General features: G+C 37.4%; 1 protein-coding gene across 1 annotated transcript in view; it reads left to right on the top strand.

Moving 5' to 3' along the window:
- The window catches only part of LOC150095123 (glucose transporter type 1-like), a 407241-nt gene that overhangs the window by 289975 nt on the left and 92913 nt on the right, over nucleotides 1-24353 (top strand). The window contains exon 9 of the mRNA XM_090411496.1: nucleotides 4050-4157. Within this exon, the coding sequence (XP_090267622.1) occupies nucleotides 4050-4157 (108 nt within the window). The remainder of the gene's footprint in view (nucleotides 1-4049; nucleotides 4158-24353) is intronic.

Raw genomic sequence — 24353 nt, 5'->3', positions numbered from 1 at the left:
AACTGATCCCAATCCACTGAACTCAGTATACTACCCAGTTGGTCATAATTTACTGCTGTGTAGTTCAGCATGTAACCTTTTCTGGATGGAACATTCATAAACTTAGTCACTTTCCAAGTGAGTACTGGGTGATCACTGTCACCAACCCAAGGCAGAATTGTTAAGTCTTTAACTGAAATACCTTCTGTCACTATAATCAAATCTAACACTCTTTGACCTTGAGTTCCTTCTGTCACATGCTGCATGAGGAAGTTGTCCCACAACAGCTCACTATATTTATTTTCATTCTTCTCATGAGATTCTACTGCTATCCAATCTATATTTGGATAATTAAAGTATCCCATTATGATTGCTCTTTTCATGCTCATCTTTTCTATTTGGTGATGCATTTCTTCATCACTAGCAACCGATCCACCAGGTCTGTAACAATGCCCCACTATATAATTGATCTTGTTATATTCCACCTCACACCAGATGGCTTCAAACTCACTGTCACATGAAATACTGTGAGTAGTAGTACTACAGTCATAGGTCTCAACTTTAACTGGATTCAAGTCATCCAATATCATTTGCAGTATGCTCCTTCCTCACCTATCCTCTCTGTCCTTCCTAAAAAATACTGCACCCTTTACACTCAATATTAGTTAGTATGTCTGATTCTGATATGCAGGTCTCACTAATGCCTAATCTGAGATCCCAATATATTGACCAAGGCAACAAACTCTACCTCTTTGTTTCTGATTTGTGTACAGACATAATAATCTGCCTGCATGTTCTTTTGTATACTCTTGTCTGCAGTCTGCATGACCAGGTTGGCTAACTTGCAGATCTCTATTCTTCTCTAGTGCCTTATACATGTAGACATCTTTACACATGTTTGACAAGTCCAAACTGGATGAGCACAAAGTCAAAATTGTTCTCTCCTAGTCTAAATTTCATTGATAAAGCCCATTCCCATCATTTATTAAATAACATCACAGTTATTTAACATTGTCACTCTTACACTCACATTCTCAACATTCCTCCCTTTATAATTTAGTATTTCTGAATCTCTGCATTAGGTCTCATACCAGTTATTAGTTGTTCAAGACTCCTGATCCAAAACACATTCAGGTGTAGGCAGTGTCCCTCTCTTATACAAATTCAATCCTCCCTCAACGTGCTCCACACATCCAAAAACTCGCATCCATTCCTTCTACACAACCTATGCATCGAATTGTTTGCCATCATAGCCCTTCTTAATTCATTTTTATCATATCGAGGAAAAATGTTGATGATTTTCACTTTCTCACTCTTCATTCTCGCCTCTTCCAACAACCCTTTCATGTTTTCTCTCATACTGAATGTATCGCTAATTAAGTCGTTAATACCTACTACAATTACTATCTTGTTTACTTTTCTTTTTCATCAATAGCATGTTTTATTATAGTCACCATACCAAATAACATTCTTCTTTTTACAAACGTCACATTTCCTTATTTCTATTACTTCCCGACTTACTTGTTTCCGTGCTTTGTTGTCTCTTATTTTGTTGCTTAATTTTCTTTTTCTTCCTATGTTCATTTAAATGCCTCTAGAGTTTTTTTGTAATTTCTGCATCATCTCTCTGATGATCTGCTTTAATTTTGCTATTTTGGAGATTAATTCATTTTCATTAACCTCCTTCATATCTCCAGTAATTTCGTTAGCAGAGTTAGCCTTCTGAGCATTACATTTCTTGTGCGTTTTTGGCACCATTTTGAACTTATTATTGAAATATCTTAATAAAAATAATCGCCAATTTTTCATGAGCACTAAATTTACTGTCCAACCACAATATATCCTTGAACCAATATCCAATACCTTATACACACCTTCAGCACCTGCTCTGTCTTAACATTTTTCATCATAATGTCCCATACATTATATCACTTTCTGACATTCTACCATCATTCATCTTTAACTTTTCACTAGCACGTTCTTGAACTTTCAACAGCCAGTCTCTTATCTGTTCCCTATATTGCTCTGTATGCATTTTAATTTCTCCCTCTACCTCACCAATTCACTTCTAACATCCTAGCTCATTTTTATATATCAGCTGTATTATCACTCCTTCTCTGTCTCTGTACCATTTCACTTTCTTCCTCTCTTACCAGTACATAACTCTACTTTTGATTTTCTTCTATCATTCCACATTCTTCTGTCCCTGCTTTTTCTCTAATCATGTAATTTACAATGTCATTCATACTCCTTTTGATTACTTCTTTCACAGCAAAATCACTTTCATGATTTTTGCAACTTTCTCACTATTCCCCCACCTCTCCTTCACATTAACATTAACAAGCATTAATTCTCCTTGTGGAATTCTCATACCACATTTGCACCTTCACTACTTTCACGTTCCTTAATTTGTGCATTACTGCTCATCAATTTCTATTCCTATTTTCTATTCAATTTCTGTTCTATCAATTTCTATCTGCTCATTCAAATCACATTTTCAAGCATTCTTCTGCCATTTGGTTTAAAGACCCACAACTTATTCATAATCTAAAGAATATATGTATAGCACATTTCATGCTGCATAATGTAACTAAAGTCAATGCATATTATTATTATTCAGGCCTCCATGGAGTCAAAAGACTCATCGCGGGAGGTCCTTACTAAGAAACACAAAGTCTATCGAGACTCATCGAGGGGAGTTCTCTCCCCCCCCCCCCCCAAGAAACACAAAGTCTATCATACCACTCTTTGAACTCATTGACCGTTCTAGCTCTCACCACTCCATCAGGCAATGCATTCCATGGTTCAACCATCCTCCATGCAATAAACCACTACTCACCCTCTTGCTCACAGTTTCCTTTCATAACTTCCAGGGATGGCCTCTTGTCATCACTCCTTCCTGCTGTTCAACCAAGCAAAAGAATTCCCCAGTGTCAACCCTGTAACCACCTCTCAACGGTTTAAAAGTCTCAATCATATCGCCTCTCCTTCTTCTATCCACCAAACTCTGCAGTCCACATTCACTGAGCCGATCCTCATAACTATCATTGATAGTTATGAGGATACCTGAAATCCTCATACCTGAAATCATCTTTGTTATCTGCCTTTGTACCCTTTCCACAGTTAATTTATCCCCTTCAAATCCTGGGGACCAAATCTGAGAACAATAGTCCAAGTGTGGTCTCTGATCAGGGTCTTATACAATGGAATGATAACTGTTTTACCTCTGCAGGTCAGTGTCCTTCTCATTATTGCAGCAATCCTCTGTGTTACCTTCACCACCTTTGCAATATGTCCCCTAAATTTCAGGTTTCTATCACTCCTCAACCCCAGATCTCTTGTCTCCCCTACTTCCTCCAGTATAACTCCTCCCATAGAGTATATATCTGATAAAAACAAAGTATCTACCATCACATTATTATACTAGTTAATAAACCCCATTCTTGAAAAATTTATAACTAAGCTAAAAATAAACGCACACTTCAAAGTACATGGTACAATAATTAACTAAAAATTTCTGGACAGTTCTGGTTGTCTGAATTTGAAAGGGATGAAAAAATTAAAGAAGGTATAAAAAACTGGCCTGGGTGGCCAAGTGGTTAGTGTATTTGCTCTCCAGCCAAGAGGCTGCAGATTCAAATACTGCCATAGACATGGATGTTTGTAATTGTCTTACTAACTCTTTGTGGACAGGGAATCTGTGATCCTACTACATTCAAAAATGACATCACATAACTAATTAACTTTAAATATAATAAAAGGTGAGCAATAAAAGGTTAGTGGTGAGTGCATGGAATTCATTCCTTCAGAAAGTGGCAAGAGTGCAGACTGATTAAGTTTAAGGAATGGTATATAGACTTTATTATTACTATTACTATTATTGAAACCTCCACGTATTGCATGTACACTAAGTTGATCTCAGTTATCAGTATGATGCTGTTTAAATAAAAACTAAGTTAAAGTAATTATATCCAAAGAATAAGAATTTCATTTTAGTTTATTTGTCAGATAATTAATTATGTAATTGAGAAAAAGGATAAGTGCTTAATGATAAAACTTGAATATTTTAGGCTTCGCTGTGATTCCTGCAGTCCTGCAGCTCATGTTCTTACCCATGTGTCCTGAGAGTCCAAGGTACTTGCTCATATCTAAACAACAGGAATACTCAGCAAGACTAGGTATGTAACCAAAATAGTAACAAAATATTCTTAACAAAAAAACAGCAGATTTAATTATACTCAATGTTTTCACAAATTTTTAGCATACAAAACATTGCTTACTCTTGGGTAAAAAATTAAAACAAGAATATAATTTATTGTCAAGTGCAATGAACTTTTTGTCAATATCAAGTTATTTGTAGTATTGGGGAAAAGGTAACGGAAACAAAAGATTTTTTTTTTTATTTTGGGGCACTCCAGCTAACTTACTTGCTTCAGGTTGCCTGCTATCTGGATAATATTTTCTCAGATGGGAAATTCCATTAAAACTTATGTTTGTTTACACTTGAGTAATATAGGGGGTGAAAATGAAAACATAATTTCTTCTCAAACATAAATTTACTTTCCTTCCTAAAAGGAAGGGACACTTACTACAACTATCTCATCTGCAAAGCAGTATTTCAGACTATTCATAAAGGATGATTTTGTTTGTAATGAAAATCCCTTCCCCAGAGTCTTTCATGTCAGCAAAGAAAAGGTAAGTAAATTCTTTTAACTTTTTTTCATTAATTTGTAAGTAATGTAACAGGTTTTAGCATATGGCTTCATGCACTGTATTGTAACACAATGAGGAAAGCTTCTAACATCTCTTCCTTTGCAATGTGATTTAGACTGAAAAGTAGTGCTGAAGAAATGATCAACAGTATACAGTCTGCTGAACTTTATTTCCTGCAGAGTGTCAGCATCCTGAAGAAGAATCCTAAATGTAGAACATTTCATTGCTGTTCTACTTTACCATTCCTCATATCATAAAGACCCTTGATGAATTATAGGCATTCTTTTCACATTTTAGTTTCAGTTTGAAAGATCACACCATGTCTTATCTGATATGATGTTGAATCTATGAACATTATTCCGTTTTGGTAAAAACATGTTCTAGACATTATTTTGTTCCAGGAACTTCAAATTATTAGCACTAATATGTAAGCGGAGCTAATCTCAGGTGGTATGGTCACCTAAACAGAATGAGAAAAAGTTAACAAAATAAGTGATGCTAGGATAGCAGGAAAAAGACCCAGAGGAGGACTAAGATCTAGGTGGATAGATTAAGTTAGAAGAGTCTTAAAAGTCTGAAATATAATATTTGTCAATATTACTTTCAGCAGATAGCAGACTAATTTGGAGGAAAATTTTGTTGACAGGAAGTTATTATCCTTGATTATCACTTTACAAGTGGTTAACATGTCTGCTCTCCACCCAACAGGCTGTAGGCTTGAATCCTGCTTTGGACATGGATGTTTGTGACTGTCTTTAGGTGAGAGATGAATTTCATTGCCGGTGCATGATTATTTAATTTTTGTAGATCTGGAAAAAGCATATGACATGGTGTCAAGAGAAAAGCTGTTCAGAATGCTATAGTTATATGGGGTAAATGGAACATTATATAGAGCAATATATAGTCTGTATTTAAACAACATAAGCAAGCAGTTAGAATTGTAGGACATACAGGTAAGTGATTTAATGTATAATCAGGTTTAAGAGAAGGGTGCATTCCATCTTCCCTCATATTCATCATTTGCATGGATTACATTATGAAAGAAAGTGGCATTAAATGTAATATCAGAATGAGAGATATCAAACTTAGCCTTTTGCTTTATGTAGATGATGTTGTACTCCTAATAAATCCAGTGAGTGTCTCTGGAATTCTTTAACTAAATTGAATAACAGTATAAACAATTTGGCATGAAAATTACTAATAAAAAGACCATCATCAAATTCCTGTTATGTACCCTCGTGGGATGTACAGGATATTATGATAGGAATACATGAAAAGTTTACATCATTACCAACACTTCCTATTTTCTTTCAAATAAATCTGTTATATGTCAGGACTCCAGTATCATCAAATCTTATATTTGGTCTTATAAGGTACTTATTGTATTAATCCATTTAGATCTTGGTCTTCTTCGCTTTTTTCTTGCTATCATGGCAAAAAAACACTTGTTTTGCTAACCTTTCCACTCTCCCATCCTGTTTAAGTAACCATGCCATCTTAAATTAGCCCTGCTCTCACAATCCTGAATGTTAGCAATATCAAATTCCTTCCTAATATCCTCATTTTTAATATGGTTCTTTCATTGATGCCATCTGTTCACTCCCTAATTTTTCTTAGAACTTTCATATCTGTGGTCTTCTGTGTTCGCTTAAGTGTTATATTTCTAACCCAGCTCTCAGAATAAAAAGACAAAAACTGTGACAATAGGCAGGAACATGGAAAATTTTAACTGCATTCTCAATGAAGACCTATGGAACAAGTAAAATAGTTCAGCTATTTAGAAAAGAATTTCTAGTGAAGGTAGCAAATTAATATGGAAATAGACGATGGGAATAAGAAAAGCTAGTATGGTGGGAGGTTATTTGAATAAATTTATATCAATAAGAGAGAAATTAGTCAAAAAAAAAAAAAGCTACATTAGCAGTATAGAAAGTGTTCAAACTAAATTTAACTTGTGGATCTGAGAGTGTTGAGTTAGAAATAAAACAGTTGATCAAAAAACTAGAGACTGCAGTTATGAGTTATGAAAGAAAGGGGCATTAAACATAATAATATAATAAAACTTAAAATATTATTATTATTATTATTATTAGATGACACTCCAGGGAGTCCAAAGACTCATCGAGGGAGGGCACCTACTTTACAGCTCTCCGTCTCCACCACTCAATTCACCAAAAGAGTGAAGAGATAGTAGAATCATATTTAAAATGAAGATATTAAGTAAGAACTTGACATATTTGCATTCAGGAATGCGTCAGCAAAACTAAACCAAGGTGGTTTGATCACTTAAACAGAATGGGAGAAGAAAGGTCAGCCAAACAGATGTTTGTTGTCAAGAGGACAGGAAAAAGACAAAGACCAAGTTCTAGATGGATTGATACAGCCAAAAGTGCTCTAGAAAACAAATATAATATCTGACAATGTTTGGAGTGCTGGTAATTAATGGGATAATTTGGAGCAAAATTGTTGAGATTAATAATATTTTGTTAGAGGTTTAATGGAGTATTAACAACACTAAGAAAAGATTAAAAGCTATTTTAATTCTTCCAGTATTTCATCTCAGTCACTGAGATGAAATACTCAGTGACTTTGGTTTGTTTGCACATTTTCAGGGAGTGCAAACAAACACTTATAGCACACACAAAGGCAACATGATAATAAAATGTGGATCTGATCCTAAAATCCTATCTAGGTGGGGTCCCTTTTTGGGCATTTGTAGGAGGCCTAGAATGTAAATTGGGATCTCTGAGGATTAATGTTTCCCATATTTTTGAAGTTTCTTGCATGTTTTTATATCTGATCCACACATGAAAGGCCACAAGACCTATAACATATTAGTGCCTTGTGTGGGCAAGCAGAATAGAAGAAAGGTGGAATCTGTTCACATTTTGCTTGAACAGCTGAGGGTTGTAATCTTTGGGGAAGGCAGAGTGGTGGAGACTGTTCTAAAGGACAGAAATATAAGGGATGAAAGAGGAGGCATTAAAGTTGGTTTGGTGAATTTCAAGATGTACTGTAAAAGGGTATTGGTTAGCAGTGGCTTTTGTTTTAATGATTCTGGAGGAGAGTGGAGGAATAATAGTGGCCAAATCAGCAGAGAACTGTCCATGAAAGTGTCTGTAGAAGAGGCACAAGGCAGAAACTGAATGTCTGTTAGAGAAGGATCATTAATTAGCTGGATTGCCCTGTTCTGTATAGAATCAAGCAATCTTAGAGAGGATTTTGGTGCATCACCAAAATCCTCTCTAATATGTTAGCAATATTCCATGACTGGACAGATTTGGGCTTTGTATAAAGTTAGCAACTGTGAAGGTATGAAGTAGTGTCTTGTGTGCGAAAAGTACACCAAGTTTTTTGGCGGCTGAAGAAGCTACGTTGAAATGTGGTTGTGCCAGGAAAGATTGGAGGTGCAGGTCCGAGTAGAGACTGAGATCTGTATTTATTTAAATTCAATTGATTTCTAAGTGCAGCTGCAGATCCCCAAAACAGTATTTCTTTTTTAAATTTACTGTGATGGAGCATGGTGGTTTTTTCTGTAGTGGTCTTTTATATACTCCAGAAGATCCTATGAGTGGTATCCAATACATAGTCTGCAAGACAAGATTGACCATAATTGTGATTGTAGATGTATGTTTTCTAATCATTTATGTGAATGGTAGCTGATCTACCTATTCTATCTAAAGTATGCTGACTTGCAGTAACAGGACACTTTTATATATTCCAGGCACTGAGAGAGGAAAGGTGCTGATCTTTAGTGGAATGGATAAAGGTAGCAAGTTTCTGGTGGGACTTATAAGCTATGCAAAGGGTTTTTTTTTTTAATTTTTTTTTTAAGGCAATGTTTACGCATGTTTCAGAAATCCTTCTGAAGAAAAAGCCAAGGATTGAGAGGAGGAGGGGGGGGGGTTGTATGAACTGTAGTCATTGGATGGGAAGGTATTGTTGTACATGGTTGAGTTCTGTTGAAAGAGGTTTCACTGGAACAAACATTGTAGGCTTTATTGGTTAGAGTTTTAATGATGCCATATTGTTGAGAGGAGTGGTGGTGGTGGTGGTGAGAAAGTTTGTGAATGCAGACTATTTAAGGCGACAGATTTATTTTATTTATAGCGTATGATGATATAACGGCCATGAGGCCCCTTTTACGGGGAGCACCATCTTAATCCCCCCAAATTTTATCCGGGCTTGGGACCGACATAGCTGACGAATCAGGCCTATGGCTGAGACTTAAGTATTCCTGGCTGTAATCGATGTGTGTTCACGGGGGGCCAGTTTGCCTGCTTGCAGGAGGAAAAACCCCAGATAAATTGGGGAGAAAAACCCTGCCCACCTTGCCCAAGACCGGCTAACTTGACTATGTCTGAGAAAGATCCTTAAGCTCCTCATGTTGGCGACAAGAATCGAACCCAGGACACTCCTTTCCCAGGCATATGGTTGCAAAACACATAGCCACTCGGCTAACCGCATGAACAAGGTGGATAGATGAGAGTCTAATGTGTCTATCTGTTCTCTATTTGGCCTCAAGGCCCAGATACATTAGACTCCTTCCCTCAGTCACCTCAATAGTCTACACCCAAGAATCCAGTTTATGATGGAAAAGGAAACTAACAATAGTTTACCCTTCCTTAGACACCTTAGTGACATGCCTTCAGAAGTAACCTCTTCTTCACAGTATACAGAAAACTTATTCACACAGACACAGGCAGATACATTCACAAACTTTCCCACCAGCACCTCTCTTAGCAATATGGCATCATTAAAACTCTAACCAATAGAGCCTACAATCATTGTTCCAGTGGAACCTCTTTCAATAGAATTCAACCATATACACAATATCCAATGGTTACAGTTCTTGTAGAATCAAAAAAAAAAAAAAAAAATCTAACTCTAATCCTCAGCCTTCTCATCCGGGGTACATAACTAGATGTAGGGGATGAAAACATAACCAGGCCTTTAAAAATATACAATCCTGGCAGAGCTTTTTAGCTCCACCAATTTGCTACCCAAAATATGGGAAACAATCCTCAGAGATCCCAATTTACAACCTAGGTTTCCGATAAATGCCCAAAGGGGACACTCCACCTAGATAGAACTTAAGGGTCAGATCCACATGTTTCAATGAACACTTGTAACACATGCCTTTGCATGCATGTGTTACAAGTGTTTATTTGTAATCCCTGAAGATGCCTCAGTGACTGAGATGATATATTGGAAGAGTTGAACCAATTTTTAATCCTTTCTTAGTGCTGTTAATTATTTTTATTTTTATTATTCAGACCTCCATGGAGTCAAAAGACTCATCGTCGGAGGTCCTTCCTAGGAAATACTCCATTAAACATACAACATGATGTCCTCCCAGCACTTACACTTAAGCCTTAACACACAGAGATTACTAATAATGTAAACTTAATCACGTAGTACTGTCATGGTATCTTGTACACCCCTTGAGGATACATTCACAAATGTTGATGTTCAATTTACAGATCCAAATCATACCTCTGCTGCCATCTACCTGCACAGTTTGACAGCATCTAAACAAAGGGCTGAAACTTTCATTTATACCTATAGAATAGCAAAATTCAAATGGTTTATTATGAGTTGTCAATTTTGTATACTTTTTTTTTTTTTAATTTTTAGTATTTCACTAAAACATATAATGCAATTTAATTATATATCAGGTTAATTCTGGATATTATGTAGATTTTGGGAATCTCGTGGTTCATGTATCCAACACAGAAAATTTACTTTTAATCTTAATTCATTGTATTATATATATGAAGTACATTTTTCAGATGCCAGAGTGTTTCATGAATCTTTTATTTGCAGACACCTCAATAAACTGTTGACTACAGTCATAGATGCTGCTCTCTTAAGTAAATATTTCATTGAACATTGATAAAAGGACACTTATATTGACCCATTTTTCCACCAAAATGGGTCTTCACTGGTCTAGCTGTCAACCAACATTCTAATTCTTCCCATACATGCTCTGTAGCAGTGTTTCTTGAAGTGTGGTACATGTACCCCTAGGGGTATGCAAGAGGAATTTAGGGAGTATGAGGCAAATAAAAGTTTTAAAAAAGTTGCTTTTTTTTTGTTGCTGTATTGTGGCAGATAAGTGCAGGTCTATTCTATTATTAATATTTCAATAACTAAAAAAATAAGTTTTTGAACAAAATGTGTTGACATATTTTGTTTATTTCTTGACATATATCAACTGACTTATCTTACGCTACCTCTGGATGATGACACAATTGTGTTTTAACTGTGTGGTTTGGACTTGGACGGTTTTCATTAAAATTTTAAATTAAAATAATTCAAACCACATGGTTCAGAGTCTCTGCTAAGTATCAGCAATTTTTTTTTATTACTGAAAATTTAAATTTCTTAATTTTCGTTTCTGTTGTATGTATATTGGATTTGTATAGCCAAAAATATATTTAATAATGTTTCATGTGTTTCTAATTTATTAGAATGGAAATTATAATTATTCATGTTTATGTGAAATATTAACTGAAAGAGGTTAAAAGCTACTAAAGAGAAAAGCTGGAAATAGAGATTGGAAGAAATGGAAACCTTCATATCGGCAGCGAGTGTCCCTTAGAATGATGATGAAATATAGACATGAATAGCCTCCATAATTATTTGTGTTTGAATGGAATATTATTAACTTCTCCCAAATTGGCTTTGCCTGAAAGGGAGTATGCCAGTGTAGCAAAATCTTAAAGGGATACGTGGGTACTGAAAGTTTGGGAAATATTGCTCTATGGGATTCAGATCAATATTATCCTCGACCATGTTATCATGGTCTTTATAGCATGCCATAGTACATTTTCACACTAATGTTCACCCAGGCCATTTCTGTGAAACTGCTACAGTATGAGCAACATAGTATTATCCAGAATGTCATTACAAAAATCAACTCTGAATTATTCAGAGTTGATTTTTATAGACATTATCAAATCAAGAAACACATCCCTACTCATACAATACACTATTGCCAACAGACTTAACAGAAGGAATGATATATTCTGGATCAGTAACATGCTTCTTGAGACCATCATATCTAAAGGCTGTGTTGTATCATATACCATAGCTTCAGTCATGGCAAACTCAGAACTATCTGAACTCACTATATATTATGGCTTATCTCTGAATATATGTATATACTCCAGAGAATGACCTTGATATGAAGGTTGAAATGTTGGATAATTATTTGTTTGCATTAAACTGAAGGCAGTACTCTATATAGTAGCCTTTATAACATATCCTCTTATTCTTCTGTATCTACTTCTTAATTTTTATGATTTTTTTTCATCTCTACTATTTATTCTTGAAGAATATAGTCTGATATAACCATTGCGATTAGTAACTGATTGTGAACTAAGTCTTAGATATTACCAATCTTTCACTTGTTCATCACTGTCCATTCCTGAGTCCATCATAATCTGTTACTCTGAAGTTCCATATGTCTTCTCTTTAATGAAACCTACACTTGTCCTAGTCACTTATGTTAGAACCACATGATCACTCAGAACCAAAACCACAAAGTTATAGTGGAATTAAATCAGTCATTCAACAACTATTTCCCATCTTACCATACAACAAAGAATTTTTTTTTTTTTTTTAGCTGCTTAGGCTAGCTCCTGTTCATATTGTACTTATTATTATTGAGGTTTCAATTAATATGGATGGAACATTGCACATTTTTGAAAAGACCTGAGTTCAATATTACTGATTGTAAAAGATAATAAAGATAATATATGTTTTTTTTTTTTTTTTTTTTCAACTGTCAGTTAGCTAATCTCATATAGAGAAACTAGGTTTTTTTTTATCCTGCATATTATTATTATTATTATTATTATTATTATTGTGTGATACCTCCAGGGAGTCCATGAGGGAGGACACCTACTCTACATTTTTTTGTCTCCACCATTCAATCCAATAACTACACCAATGCCATTTACTCCGCCACCACTAGTATTTCCACAGACAATCACAAATATTCATGCCTACGGTGGGATTCGAACCTGCAGCCTTTTGGCTGGAGAATGGATACGCTAACCACTTGGTCAGCCAGGCCGGCATATACAAGCCACTTGGCCAGAGAACATATGCAATTCCTACACAAAAAGTACTATTGGTGAACCATTGATGTACTATTGATGGCATTTTATGTAGATGGTAGATTGTGCCATTGTGTGTTGATGGAGGATAAGTAGTGGTGATAGTGAGCTGTGTGGAGTGGAGTGCTCTCCTGTGAAGACATTGGAATATTTGGATGTGTTGTACAATAATAATAAACTCTTCTTCTTCTTCCTGTCATGATATTAGGCTAAGTTTCTTCTTTCAGTCTTATGATATAAAATAAATGAAAAAAGAATTGGGAGATCAAAAAAATAGTCCTCCATTTTTTTTTTTTCATTTATTTTATATCCATATAATAATGTTAATAGTCTGCTGTTGTCCATTTAATTTAGATGTGTTATTTTTGTTTCTATTTATGGATTGCATGGGTGGAATATTCAGTTGTTTGCAGATAATGGGAAGGGTTATTAGTAATAGTGCAGATGTGGTAGCCCTACAACAAGATTTAAATAAACTAGACAGATGAGAAAATGAATGGGGGTTTCATTCAATGGGAGGCTGCATACTCTGTTTGAGAAACTGTACTGGAGGAAGTAGGGAAGGCAAGGAATCTGTGGATGATGATTGATAGAAACCTGAAATTCAGGGAACATATTTCAAAGGTGGTGAAGATAATCCAGAGGACTGTTGTAATACTGAGAAGGATACTGACCTGCAGAGATAAGAGTAGTCATTCCATTGTATAAAGCCCTGATCAGACCATACTATCGTTCTCAAATTTGGTCCCTAGGATTTGAAGGGGATAAATTAACTGTAGAAAGAGAACAGAGGCTGATAACAAAGATGGTATCAGTACTGTGCAATGTTAGAAGAAGGAGAGGTGATATGATTGAGACTTTTAAACTGTTGAGAGGCAGTTACAGGGTTGACACTGGGGAGTTCTTTCATTTGGTGGAACAGGGAGAAGCAGTGAGGAAAATTGACCATCCTTGGAAGTTACAAAGTGAAGCTGTGAACAAGAGAAGAAGGAGAGGTGATATGATTAAGACTTTTAAACAGTTGAGAGGTAGTTACAGGGTTCACACTGGGGAGTTGACACCATGGAATGCATTACCTGATAGAGTGGTGAGAGCACAAATGGTCAGTGAGTTCAAGGAGTAGTATGGTAGACTTTGTTTTTTCTAGGATGGATCTCCAATGATGAGTCTTGTGACTCAATGGAAGCCTGAATCATAATAGTAATAATAATAATAATTTATTTATGTAACAACTTATTGGTTTTGTATTTAGAGATTGCAAAATTTCTTCATTTCTTTTGTAGTCCCACATGATATATCATGCTATTTTCTGAGAAATTTCACTGCTATAACTTGAATTAGATTTTCTTCTTATTTTTTATAGTCAGTTTTGTTTCCATATAATAAAGTTAGTTTAGATAGGACATTAGTCTGATTCTAGTATATTTTTGTATACATCTACATTTATTATTATTATTATTACGGGCAACTCCAGGGAGTTCTTAGACTCATCGAGGGAGGCCCCAAATCATGTTCATCACAACTATTCTACATTCATACAGTATCTATAACACCTCGCCTTAAACTCATTCACTGTCACAGCATCCACCACAGACTCTGGCAGCCCATTCTATTCATTCGCCACTCTAAAAGTAAAGAACCCTTCAGTAATTTAAATGTCTCAATCATATCTCCCCTCCTCCACCTATCAACCAATTTTTGCAACCTACAAATCCTCAACCTGTTCTCATAAGATTCATTCCACAGACCTGCTATCATCTTGGTCACTGGCCTCAGGATCCTCTCAACAGCCTCCCCATCAAGAAGAAACCTAGGTGACCAAATCTGGGCACAGTAGTCTAGATGGGGTCTTATCAAGGCTCGATAGAGAAACAATAACCTGTTTGTCTCTGCTTGTTAAAGTATTTTTCAGCAACCAAGTGATTTGATGAGCTGATTTAGCCACTTTTGTGATGTGCCCCCCTAAACTTCAACTCCCTATCCACTAACACTCCCAAATCCCTGGTATCATCAATCTCCTGGAGTATGGTTCCACCAATGTGATATACTGCTGCTAATCTTTTCACCCCAAAATGTATAACCTTACATTTTGCTACATTAAATTGACATCCATTCTCCTTAGCCCAGACCTCCAATCTTTCCAAATCATCCTTCAAAATTTTGACATCATCTGTATTCACTATTGCCCTACCCAACTCTGCATCATCAGCAAACAAATGAACTGTTCCTCTCAGATCCTTTCCTATATCATTAATGATATAAATTAAACAGCAGTGGTCCAGGAACAGATCCTTGTGGCACACCACTAGTCACAGGCCGTCTTGTGGACCCTACTCCTGAATAAACCACTCTTTGATATCTCTCCATCAACCACCCTCCTATCCATCTCACCAACCTTATATCCATCCCCATATGCTGCATTTTACTGATTAGAATTCCATGTGGTATCCTGTCAAAGGCCTTAGCAAGGTCTAGTAGAATCACTGTAAACCCATTACCCTTATCCAGTTCAGCCGTCACTGTGTTATAATACATGAGCAAGTTACTGAGGCATGACCTACCCTTCACAAAACAATGCTGTCCCTGATACAGTATTCCATTTTCATCTATCCAATCTTGTATTTTCCTCTTGACTATTTTCTCCAAGACCTTGATAACGATTCCTGTTATGCTGATTGGCCAGTAATTTTCAACAGCAGCCTTGGAACCACCTTTGTGCAGTGGAACTATTTTCCCCTCTTTCCACCCCCTTGGGACTGACCCAGTCCTGAGGCTCAAATTAAACAAACTGGTCAAAGGCACTGACAATTCTTTGGCCGCTTCACGTACGACACGAGCTGGTATACCATTTAATCCCACAGATGTATTGACATTGAGGTTCTGTAATAGACTATTTACCTCTACTTCATTCATCACAATTCCAGTATAAGCTGTTGGTTCTTCCATTCCTGCAATGTCACCACCTGGATGATATACTCTTGCAAAGTGCTTGCTCAGTAATTCCACTATATTGACTGATTCGGTTACCTCCCTACCCTCAGAATTTTTTAAAATCATTCTGCCATGAACTTTTTTCCTTTTACTTGCAAAATATTGAAAAAACTGTTTGGGATTATGTTTAGCCTGCATGGCCAATTTTCTTTCATAATCCGCTTTTGCTTTTCTTACCACCCTTGTTACCTTCCTGGCCTGAGCTTTATACTGTTCCTGCTGGTCATCTTTCTCCTTAAATTCCCTCCACAGCTGTTTCTTTTTTTGCAGCTCAAGCTTAATAGTGTTATTCATCCATTTAACCCCTACTTGATTTATTATTCAGACTCTTGGCATACAGTCAATCATTGCCTCCTGCAAACACTTCTTAACCAACTCCCATGCACTATCAACATCCAGCCCTTGCAGTTTTACATGCCATGGCACTGAGCCAAGCACACTCCTAAGCTTGTCATACTTACCAGCCTGGTAATTCCACATGTGCCCTGTCTTAATTGTAAATTCCACTCCTTTAGCCACCTCCCAAGTCATGACCTTATGATCACTCTCACCAATTGGTGGCAACATGGTCATGTTCATTACAGCCACATTCTCAGATGCGATTACTAGATGCCATTTTGGCATCTAGTAATGGACAAAATGGCATCTCAGATGCCATTTTGTCCATATTAGGTCAAGCACTCTCTGCCCCCTAGTATTTTCCATTACATGCTGTTGCAGATAGTTATCCCTTAATAATCGCATAAAATCCAATTCCTTCTTCCCATGTGCCCTCTCCTCCTTCTAGTCAATGTTACCATAATTGAAATCATCCATAATAATTACCCTCCTTCCACTAATTTCTTCTATTTGCGTATGCATACTATCCCAACCATCTATTCCATCACCTGGTCTATAGTAGCACCCAATTGTATATTTTGTTTTGCTAGACTCTATTTCACACCAGATAACCTCAAATGTGCTCTTTTCTCTATCCTGCAGTTCAACTTCTATACTCCTTGTCTGCCACTCATCAGCCATCATCAATAACACTCCTTCCCCCCTTTTTATTCTCCCTGTCACTCCTGAACATGCTATACCCGTTGCACTCAATCCCACTTGCTTTATCATCCTCTGTCAGCCATGTTTCACTAATACCAACAGCCTGTGGCCTGGAAGTGCCAACCAAGGCCAAAAACATTTCCTTCTTGTTTCTAATACTCCTGGCATTAGTGAACATGAATTGCTGAAGCCCATTAGTCCCATCCCTACTTTGATGCCTTATACTAACTATCCCATTCTGATTTGTTGTTCTTTGTACTTACTCGGGAATATTATACTCATTCATACACTCAACTGCCTTCCTAAAGTCTGCATATCTATCCCCCCCTTAATAAATCTAGTTTCCCTGAGTCTGTACATCCACTTCATTCATCAACACTTTTTCAAGCCTCCGTACACCAAATCCATTCAAATGTAACCTATCCATCTTATATTAATCCTTTCGCCCATCAAACTCACTCCACACATCCACAAATTCCACACCACTCTCCATGCATAACCCATGCATAAATCATTGTTATTTGGGCATCTAGAAAAGCTATTGTTTGCTGAGAAGGCACAAAATCAAGAAGTTAATGATCAAATGGCACTTGTGAAGCAGGATAGCACAGCCAAACAGGCTGTACAGCAGGAGGAAGATAGATATGCAGTTGAAGATGATAGAATGCATAAAGGTGAGAATGAGACAGCTATGAATAGCAATCAGAGTCAGGATCAGGAAAATAGGAGTGGTCATATTGAAGAAACAGGTATGGTAGAGCAGCTAGAATTAGAGAATGTTGGTAGAATGGCCTCAAGGACATGGGGATTGTTATATTTTGTATACAAATGTAAGGAGTATTTGAAATAAGAGAGCTAAGTTTGTTATATCGATTGAGATAGTATATCTAAAGATAATAGGTATAAGTAAAACTTGGTTATCTGAGAACAGTGTATTGTTTGGAATAGAAAGGAAGGATAAAATTTTCTGGAAGGACAGGGAGGTGAAAAGAGGTATTATCAACTTTCATAGTGTAAGTTGATAATACATGTGAAATTATTGAATCTGTGTGGTGTGAAGTGGAAATTGACAGGCTAGTTCTAGTGGAGGTAGAAAGGCTTATACATTGGCTATTCGTACTGTTTTTTTTTCCCAGAAATTACAACATATACTCAATATTAATTATAATAACTTTAATCTATACTTCTGATATTTCAGCAATATTACATTACCATCTTCAGGGATCACAAACAATGATCGTGTGTGTGCAAGCACTAATACAGTGGAACCTCAGTTGTCGAACAACTCTCATCTTGAACAAATCAATATGTTCCCGAACATATTTTCCAAACAGGCAAACTGGCAACCACATGCTCTGTGGGCTGAGATGTACGGTGGGAGAGCATCAGTTACGCTACAGCCAACTGCTTGAATTTGCAGTGCATTTTCTTGATTTTTTATTTATTTATTTATTTTTATTTTTTTATAAATGATTATTAAATAAGCCACCAAATTATCTGAGAAGGATAGTGATAGCAGCGAAGCGCAAAGAAAAGTAGTTCGAGCCATGATAGGATTGAAAAAAAAAGAAATTGTATCCAAACATGAAAATGCCATTTGTATCTCGGATCTTGCTATGCAGTTTGGTATGGAGAAATGAACGATCTGTACAATACTCAAAAATAAAGACGATCAATTTTTGTCCATATTTTATCTATTTATTGTGTTTATTTGTTTTATTTATTAATTTTTTTTTGTGTGTAAGATTTTATGCATTTTCATTGTTTTTGTATATGATTTTATGCATGAAGTAAGTATTTAAATTATTTAAATAAGCAATCATCTGGGGTTCAGGAACAGATTAATCCATTTTACATTAATTCTTATGGTGAAATGGTTTCAATTTTTAAAGAAATCTGTTTCAGAACATCATTTAGGAATGAATTATGTTCAACAACCAAGGTTCCACTGTACTACTTAGTAAATGAGGCTGAAGAAAGGCAACCAAAGTTGGGCCTAGAGTCCTAACTGGTGCCCCTTAGTGGACTAAATTGAGGGATCTTGGCCATTGGGCAGAAGATGTGAGGATGAGTGCTCCCCAAATTTGGGACAGTTTCATGCACCAAAATTTGTTGAGGTTTGGAAAGTTTCTCAGGGCTGAGGCAGATTCCAGGAATAGCTCTCATATTTTTATTTGCTGCAATGCAATAGAGTGGCCTTCTTCCAGTGTATCCTGTGCTGAGTGTTCACAGAATGGTCAGCAAGTCCAGTGTGGCAGTAATTATTATTATTATTATTATGTGACACCTCCAGGGAGTCCAAAGACTCATCGAGGGAGAATGTGCCAACACCATCGAACGATTGATACCCTTCTAACTACTAACCGCGCTCAAACCTGCTTAACATTTTGCGAGCCATTAGAAGCAGAGGCTCTACCAATTGACCAACCTTTGCTGGCAATGGTTTGTCGATTGGTTGGCACTTCCAGACCACAGGTTATTGGCATTAGTGAAACATGGCTGACAGAAGATGACACAGCTTGTGGGATTGAATGTGAGGGGTATGGTGTGTTCAGGAGAGACAGGGAGAATAAAATGGGGGAAGTGTGTTATTGATGATAGCGGATGAGCTATAGCCAAGGAGAATAGAAGTGGGACTGCAGGATAGAGAAAAGAGCACATTTGAGGCTACTTGGTGTGAGATTGAAACTAGCAGAACAAAATATACAATTGGGAGCTGCTATAGACCAGGTGATAGAGTGGATGGTGGGGATAGTATGCATAAGCAAATAGAAGAAATGAGTGGAAGGAGGGTAATTATTATGGGAGATTTCAAATATGGTAACATTGACTGGAAGGAGGAGCAGACACATGGGAGGAAGGAATTGGATTTTATGCAGTTAGTAAGGGATAACTATCTGCGACAGCATGTAATGGAAAATACTAGGGGTCAGAGAGTGCTTGACCTGGTAATTGCATCTGAGAATTTGACTGTAACGAATATGACCATGTTGCCACCAATTGGTGAGAGTGATCATGGGGTCTTGACTTGGGAGGTGGCTAAAGGTGTTAAATTTACAATTAAGACAGGCTACATGTGGAATTATTGGGCTGGTAAGTATTACAAGCTTAGGAGATTGATTGGTACAGTGCCATGGCATGTACAACTGCAACGGCTAGAAGTTGACAGTGCATGGGAGGCGGTTAAAAAGTGTTTGCATGAAGCAATGGCTGACTGTATATCTAGTCCGAATAATAAATCAAGTAGGAGTTAAATGGATGAATAACACCATTAAGCTTGAGCTGCAAAAAAAGAAACAGCTATGGAGGGAATTTATAGAGAAAGGTGACCGGTTGGCACATGAACAGTATAAAGCCCAGGCCAGAAGGGTAACGAGTATGGTAAGAAAAGCAAAAAAGGATTACGAAAGAACATTGGCCATGCAGGCTAAAGGGAATCCTAAACAGTTTTTTTGATATGTTTCAAGTAAAAGAAAAAATGTATATGGCAGAATGATTTTAAAGAATGCTGATGGTAGGGAGGTAACCGAATCAGTTGATATAGTTGAATTACTGAGCGAGCACTTTGCAAGAGTATATCATCCCAGTGGTGACATTGCAGAAATGAATGAACCAATAGATTATACAGGAATTGTGGTGAATGAAGTGGAGGTGAGTATTCTATTGCAAAACCTCAATGTCAATACATCTGTGGGATTGGATGGTATACCAGCTCATGTACGTGAAGCGGCTAAAGAATTGTCAGTACCCTTGACCATTTTGTTTAATTTGAGTCTCGGGTCTGGGTTAGTCCCGAGGGGGTGGAAAGAGGGGAAAATAGTTCCACTGCATCATAAAGGTGGTTCCAAGACTGCTGTTGTAAATTACCGACTGATTAGCATATCAGGAATCATTGTAAAGGTCTTAGAGAAATTAGTCAAGAAAAGAATACAGGATTGGATAGATGAAAATGGGATATTGTTTGGGGGACAACATGGTTTTGTGAAGGGTAGATCATGCCTCAGTAACTTACTCGCGTTTTATAACACAGTGATACATATTGTGTTTGGGGTTGTTATTAAGGTATTAATAACAACTCCAAAGGGGGGGGGTTCGAGGTTATATGGTGAGTGGTCGGTGTAATTTAGCGCTTGTGTAAAATTGGTGATTTTTGGTGTTTTTTGTGAGTTTTTCCTTAGAAAATTGGTTTTATATAGTATATTAGAACGATTTTCGTGTTTTTAGAGTATTTTGTGTGTCTTTATAACATATTTTATTGGGGCTGTCACCGCTAGAGGGATGTGTAGTGTTCGTGAAAGCTCCGGATAAGATAAGTATTATTTTCAGTTATCGTTGATAAATTTATTTAATATTGCATAGTTTTGTTTGCCTTGCGTCTCTTAGTGCATCTTTTTGTATGTTTTTGGTGTGTTATAAATTATAATTTGATAAAATACGTTGCAAGTAAGTATGGCTCCAGTACGAAGGAAAATGGCAGCCAGTAATGATGGTTTGCCATCTTTATCAAAGAATGGTAGTATAAAAGAGATTATTATTATTATTCAGACCTCCAAGGAGTCAAAAGACTCTTCGAGGGAGGTCCTTCCTAAGACATAAAGTCTGTAAACACTCATCGAGGGGAGGTTCCCCCATGAAAAACAGTCTATCATACCACTCTTTAAACTCACTGACCGTTTTCGCTCCCATTACACCATCAGGCAATGCATTCCATGGCTCAACCACCCTCCACACAAAGAAACCACTCCTTACCCTCTTGCTCACAGTTTCCTTTCGTAACTTCCATGGATGGCCTCTTGTCATCACTCTTTCCCGCTGATCAACCAAGCGAAAGAACTCCCCAGTGTCAACCCTGTAACCACCTCTCAACAGTTTAAAAGTCTCAATCATATCACCTCTCCTTCTTCTATCCACCAAACTCTGCAGTCCACATTCTCTCAGCCGATCCTCATAACTATCCTTGTACAGTCCTGAAACATTCTTTGTCATCCGTCTTTGTATCCTTTCCACAGTTAATTTATCCCCTTCAAATCCTGGGGACCAAATCTGAGAACTATAGTCCAAGTGTGGTCTGATCAGAGACTTATACAATGGAATGATAACCCTCTTATCTCTGCATGTCAGTGTCCTTCTCATAATAGCAGCAATCCTCTATGTTACCTTCACCACCTTTGCAATATGTCCCCTAAACTTCAGGTTTCTATCACTCCTCAACCCCAGATCTCTTGTCTCCCCTACTTCCTCCAGTATAACTACTCCCATAGAGTATGCAGCATCCCATCGATGTTTCCCAAACCTCAAGACCTTACCTTTTGCTGCATTAAACTGGTACCCCCATTCATTTGCCCATCTATCTAGCTTATTTAAATCCTCTTGCAAGGCTACCACATCTGCACTATTACTAATAATCCTTCCCAGCTTCGCATCATCCGCAAACAACTGAATATCCCCCTGCAATCCACTGGCTATGTCATTGATATAAAGGTTAAACAATATAGGTCCTAGTACTGAGTCCTGTGGGACCCCACTTGTAACTCTCTGCCTCCTGGAAACTGCTCCACCATACACAACTCTCTGATACCTATCAGACAGCCAATCCTGAATCCAGTTGACCAATCTGACATCCAGACCCATGTGCTGCAACTTAAATATCAGCTTATCATGTGGCACCCTGTCAAATGCCTTCGCCAAGTCTAAGAAAATTGCAGTATATGCCTTTCCCTCATCTAATGTTCTTGTAACTTTATTATAAAAGGCTAGCATATTGCTAAAACAAGAGCGTCCTTTCACAAATCCATGTTGATTCTCACAGATAACATTACCCTCATCTGCCCAATGCTGTATACGGTCCCTCACTACTTTCTCCAAGATCTTAACAACTACTGATGACACACAAACTGGCCTATAATTAGACACTTCCAGTCTGTTACCACCCTTATGCAATGGCACTATCTTACCTTCCTTCCATTACCTGGGCACCTTTGCCAAAGCCAGACTTTCATTGAAAAGCCACGTTAAAGGCACTGTCAATTCCCTAGCACATTCTCTCAAAACTCGTGGTGAAATACCATCCAGTCCTACGGCTCTACTGACATCCAGAGTACTCAGTATCTGAAACACACTCTCCTCCTGTACCTCCAGACCTCGAACCAGTCCTATCCCTTTACCATTAAAACTGACTCCTCTAGGATGAAATACTCCAATAAAGTGTTCATTGAACAATTCCACTATGTCCTCTGCATCAGTCACTCTATTCCCATTTTTATCCCACAATATCATTCTTCCACAGTCATTTCTCCTCCTACTGGCCACATAGCTAAAAAATTCCCTAGGATTTTCTTTGGATCTTAGGGCTAATCTCCTCTCATATTCCAGTTTCGCTTTCCTTACCACACTAGTCACTCTTCTGGCCTGTGTCTTATATTCTTCATGCATCTTCTCTTCACCTGTCTCCTTATATCTCTTCCATAGCCACTTTTTCGCATGCAATTCCTGTTTAATATTGTTTGTCATCCACTTTACTCCAAATTGCGTCCTCTTCTTCACTCGTGGTATATAACTTACCATTGCTGATAACAAATATTCTTTCATAATTTCCCACGCACTGGTGATATCCCGGCTTTCCAATTCCTCCCTCCATGAAACTTCCCGAAGTTGACATCTAAGACTATTATAATCACCTGCCTTATAATTCCACATAAGTTCCCGTCTCTTTGATACTCCTGCATGTCTATTTATTTTCCAAGTCAAAACCATATGGTCACTCTCTCCAACTGTTGGGAGAGACGTCAACTCAGTTATTATCAACTCTTCTGATGCTATAACCAAATCCAAAACTTTTGAACCTCTTGTTCTCTCTGTTACATGTTGCCTAAGACATTTGCCCCTCAAGAATTCTAGAAATTCCATTCCCCTATTGCTTCATGCATCTTCGTCTCTCCAATTTATACTACTGAAGTTAAAATATCCCATAACAATCATTCTTCTTGCACTTGCCAAACTTAGCTGTGTAAACATCTCCTGGTCCCCATCCTCTGTGCTCCTGGGTCTGTAGCAACACTCCACTAAATATCCTGTCTTGCCTATCTCTACCTCACACCATACACTCTCAAAATCATTTGTCTCACTTCCTTCCAAATTCTCCACTCTTAGAGGATATAGGTCATCACTTATCATAAGCAGTACCCCACCACCACGCTTTCCCCTCCTATCCTGACGAAAAATGCTATACCCAGCGACTTCTATTCCTGTTGTTATATCCTCTTCTGTCAACAACGTCTCAGTGATCGCAATAATTTTTGGCGAGGCTGATGTTATCTGCGCCACCAATTCCTCTCCCTTATTCCGGATACTCCTGGCATTAGTATAAAGCATATAAATGTCATTGTTTCTATACCCAGCATTATCCCTTCTAGACTCCACTGGGTTCGGTGTTATCTGACATTGTCTCCCTTCTCCCAAGTATCCATTCCCACAAGAGGCCACCCCTGCTATCATCCTCCCTGG

Source organism: Typopeltis vanoorti, chromosome 21 (genome assembly GCF_054136105.1).
Source record: "Typopeltis vanoorti isolate ZY-2024b chromosome 21, IOZ_Tvanoo_1.0, whole genome shotgun sequence".
Taxonomy (NCBI): Eukaryota; Metazoa; Arthropoda; class Arachnida; order Uropygi; family Thelyphonidae; genus Typopeltis; species Typopeltis vanoorti.
The sequence above is the reverse complement of the archived record's forward strand: the minus strand, read 5'-3'. Positions and strand labels throughout refer to the sequence as shown.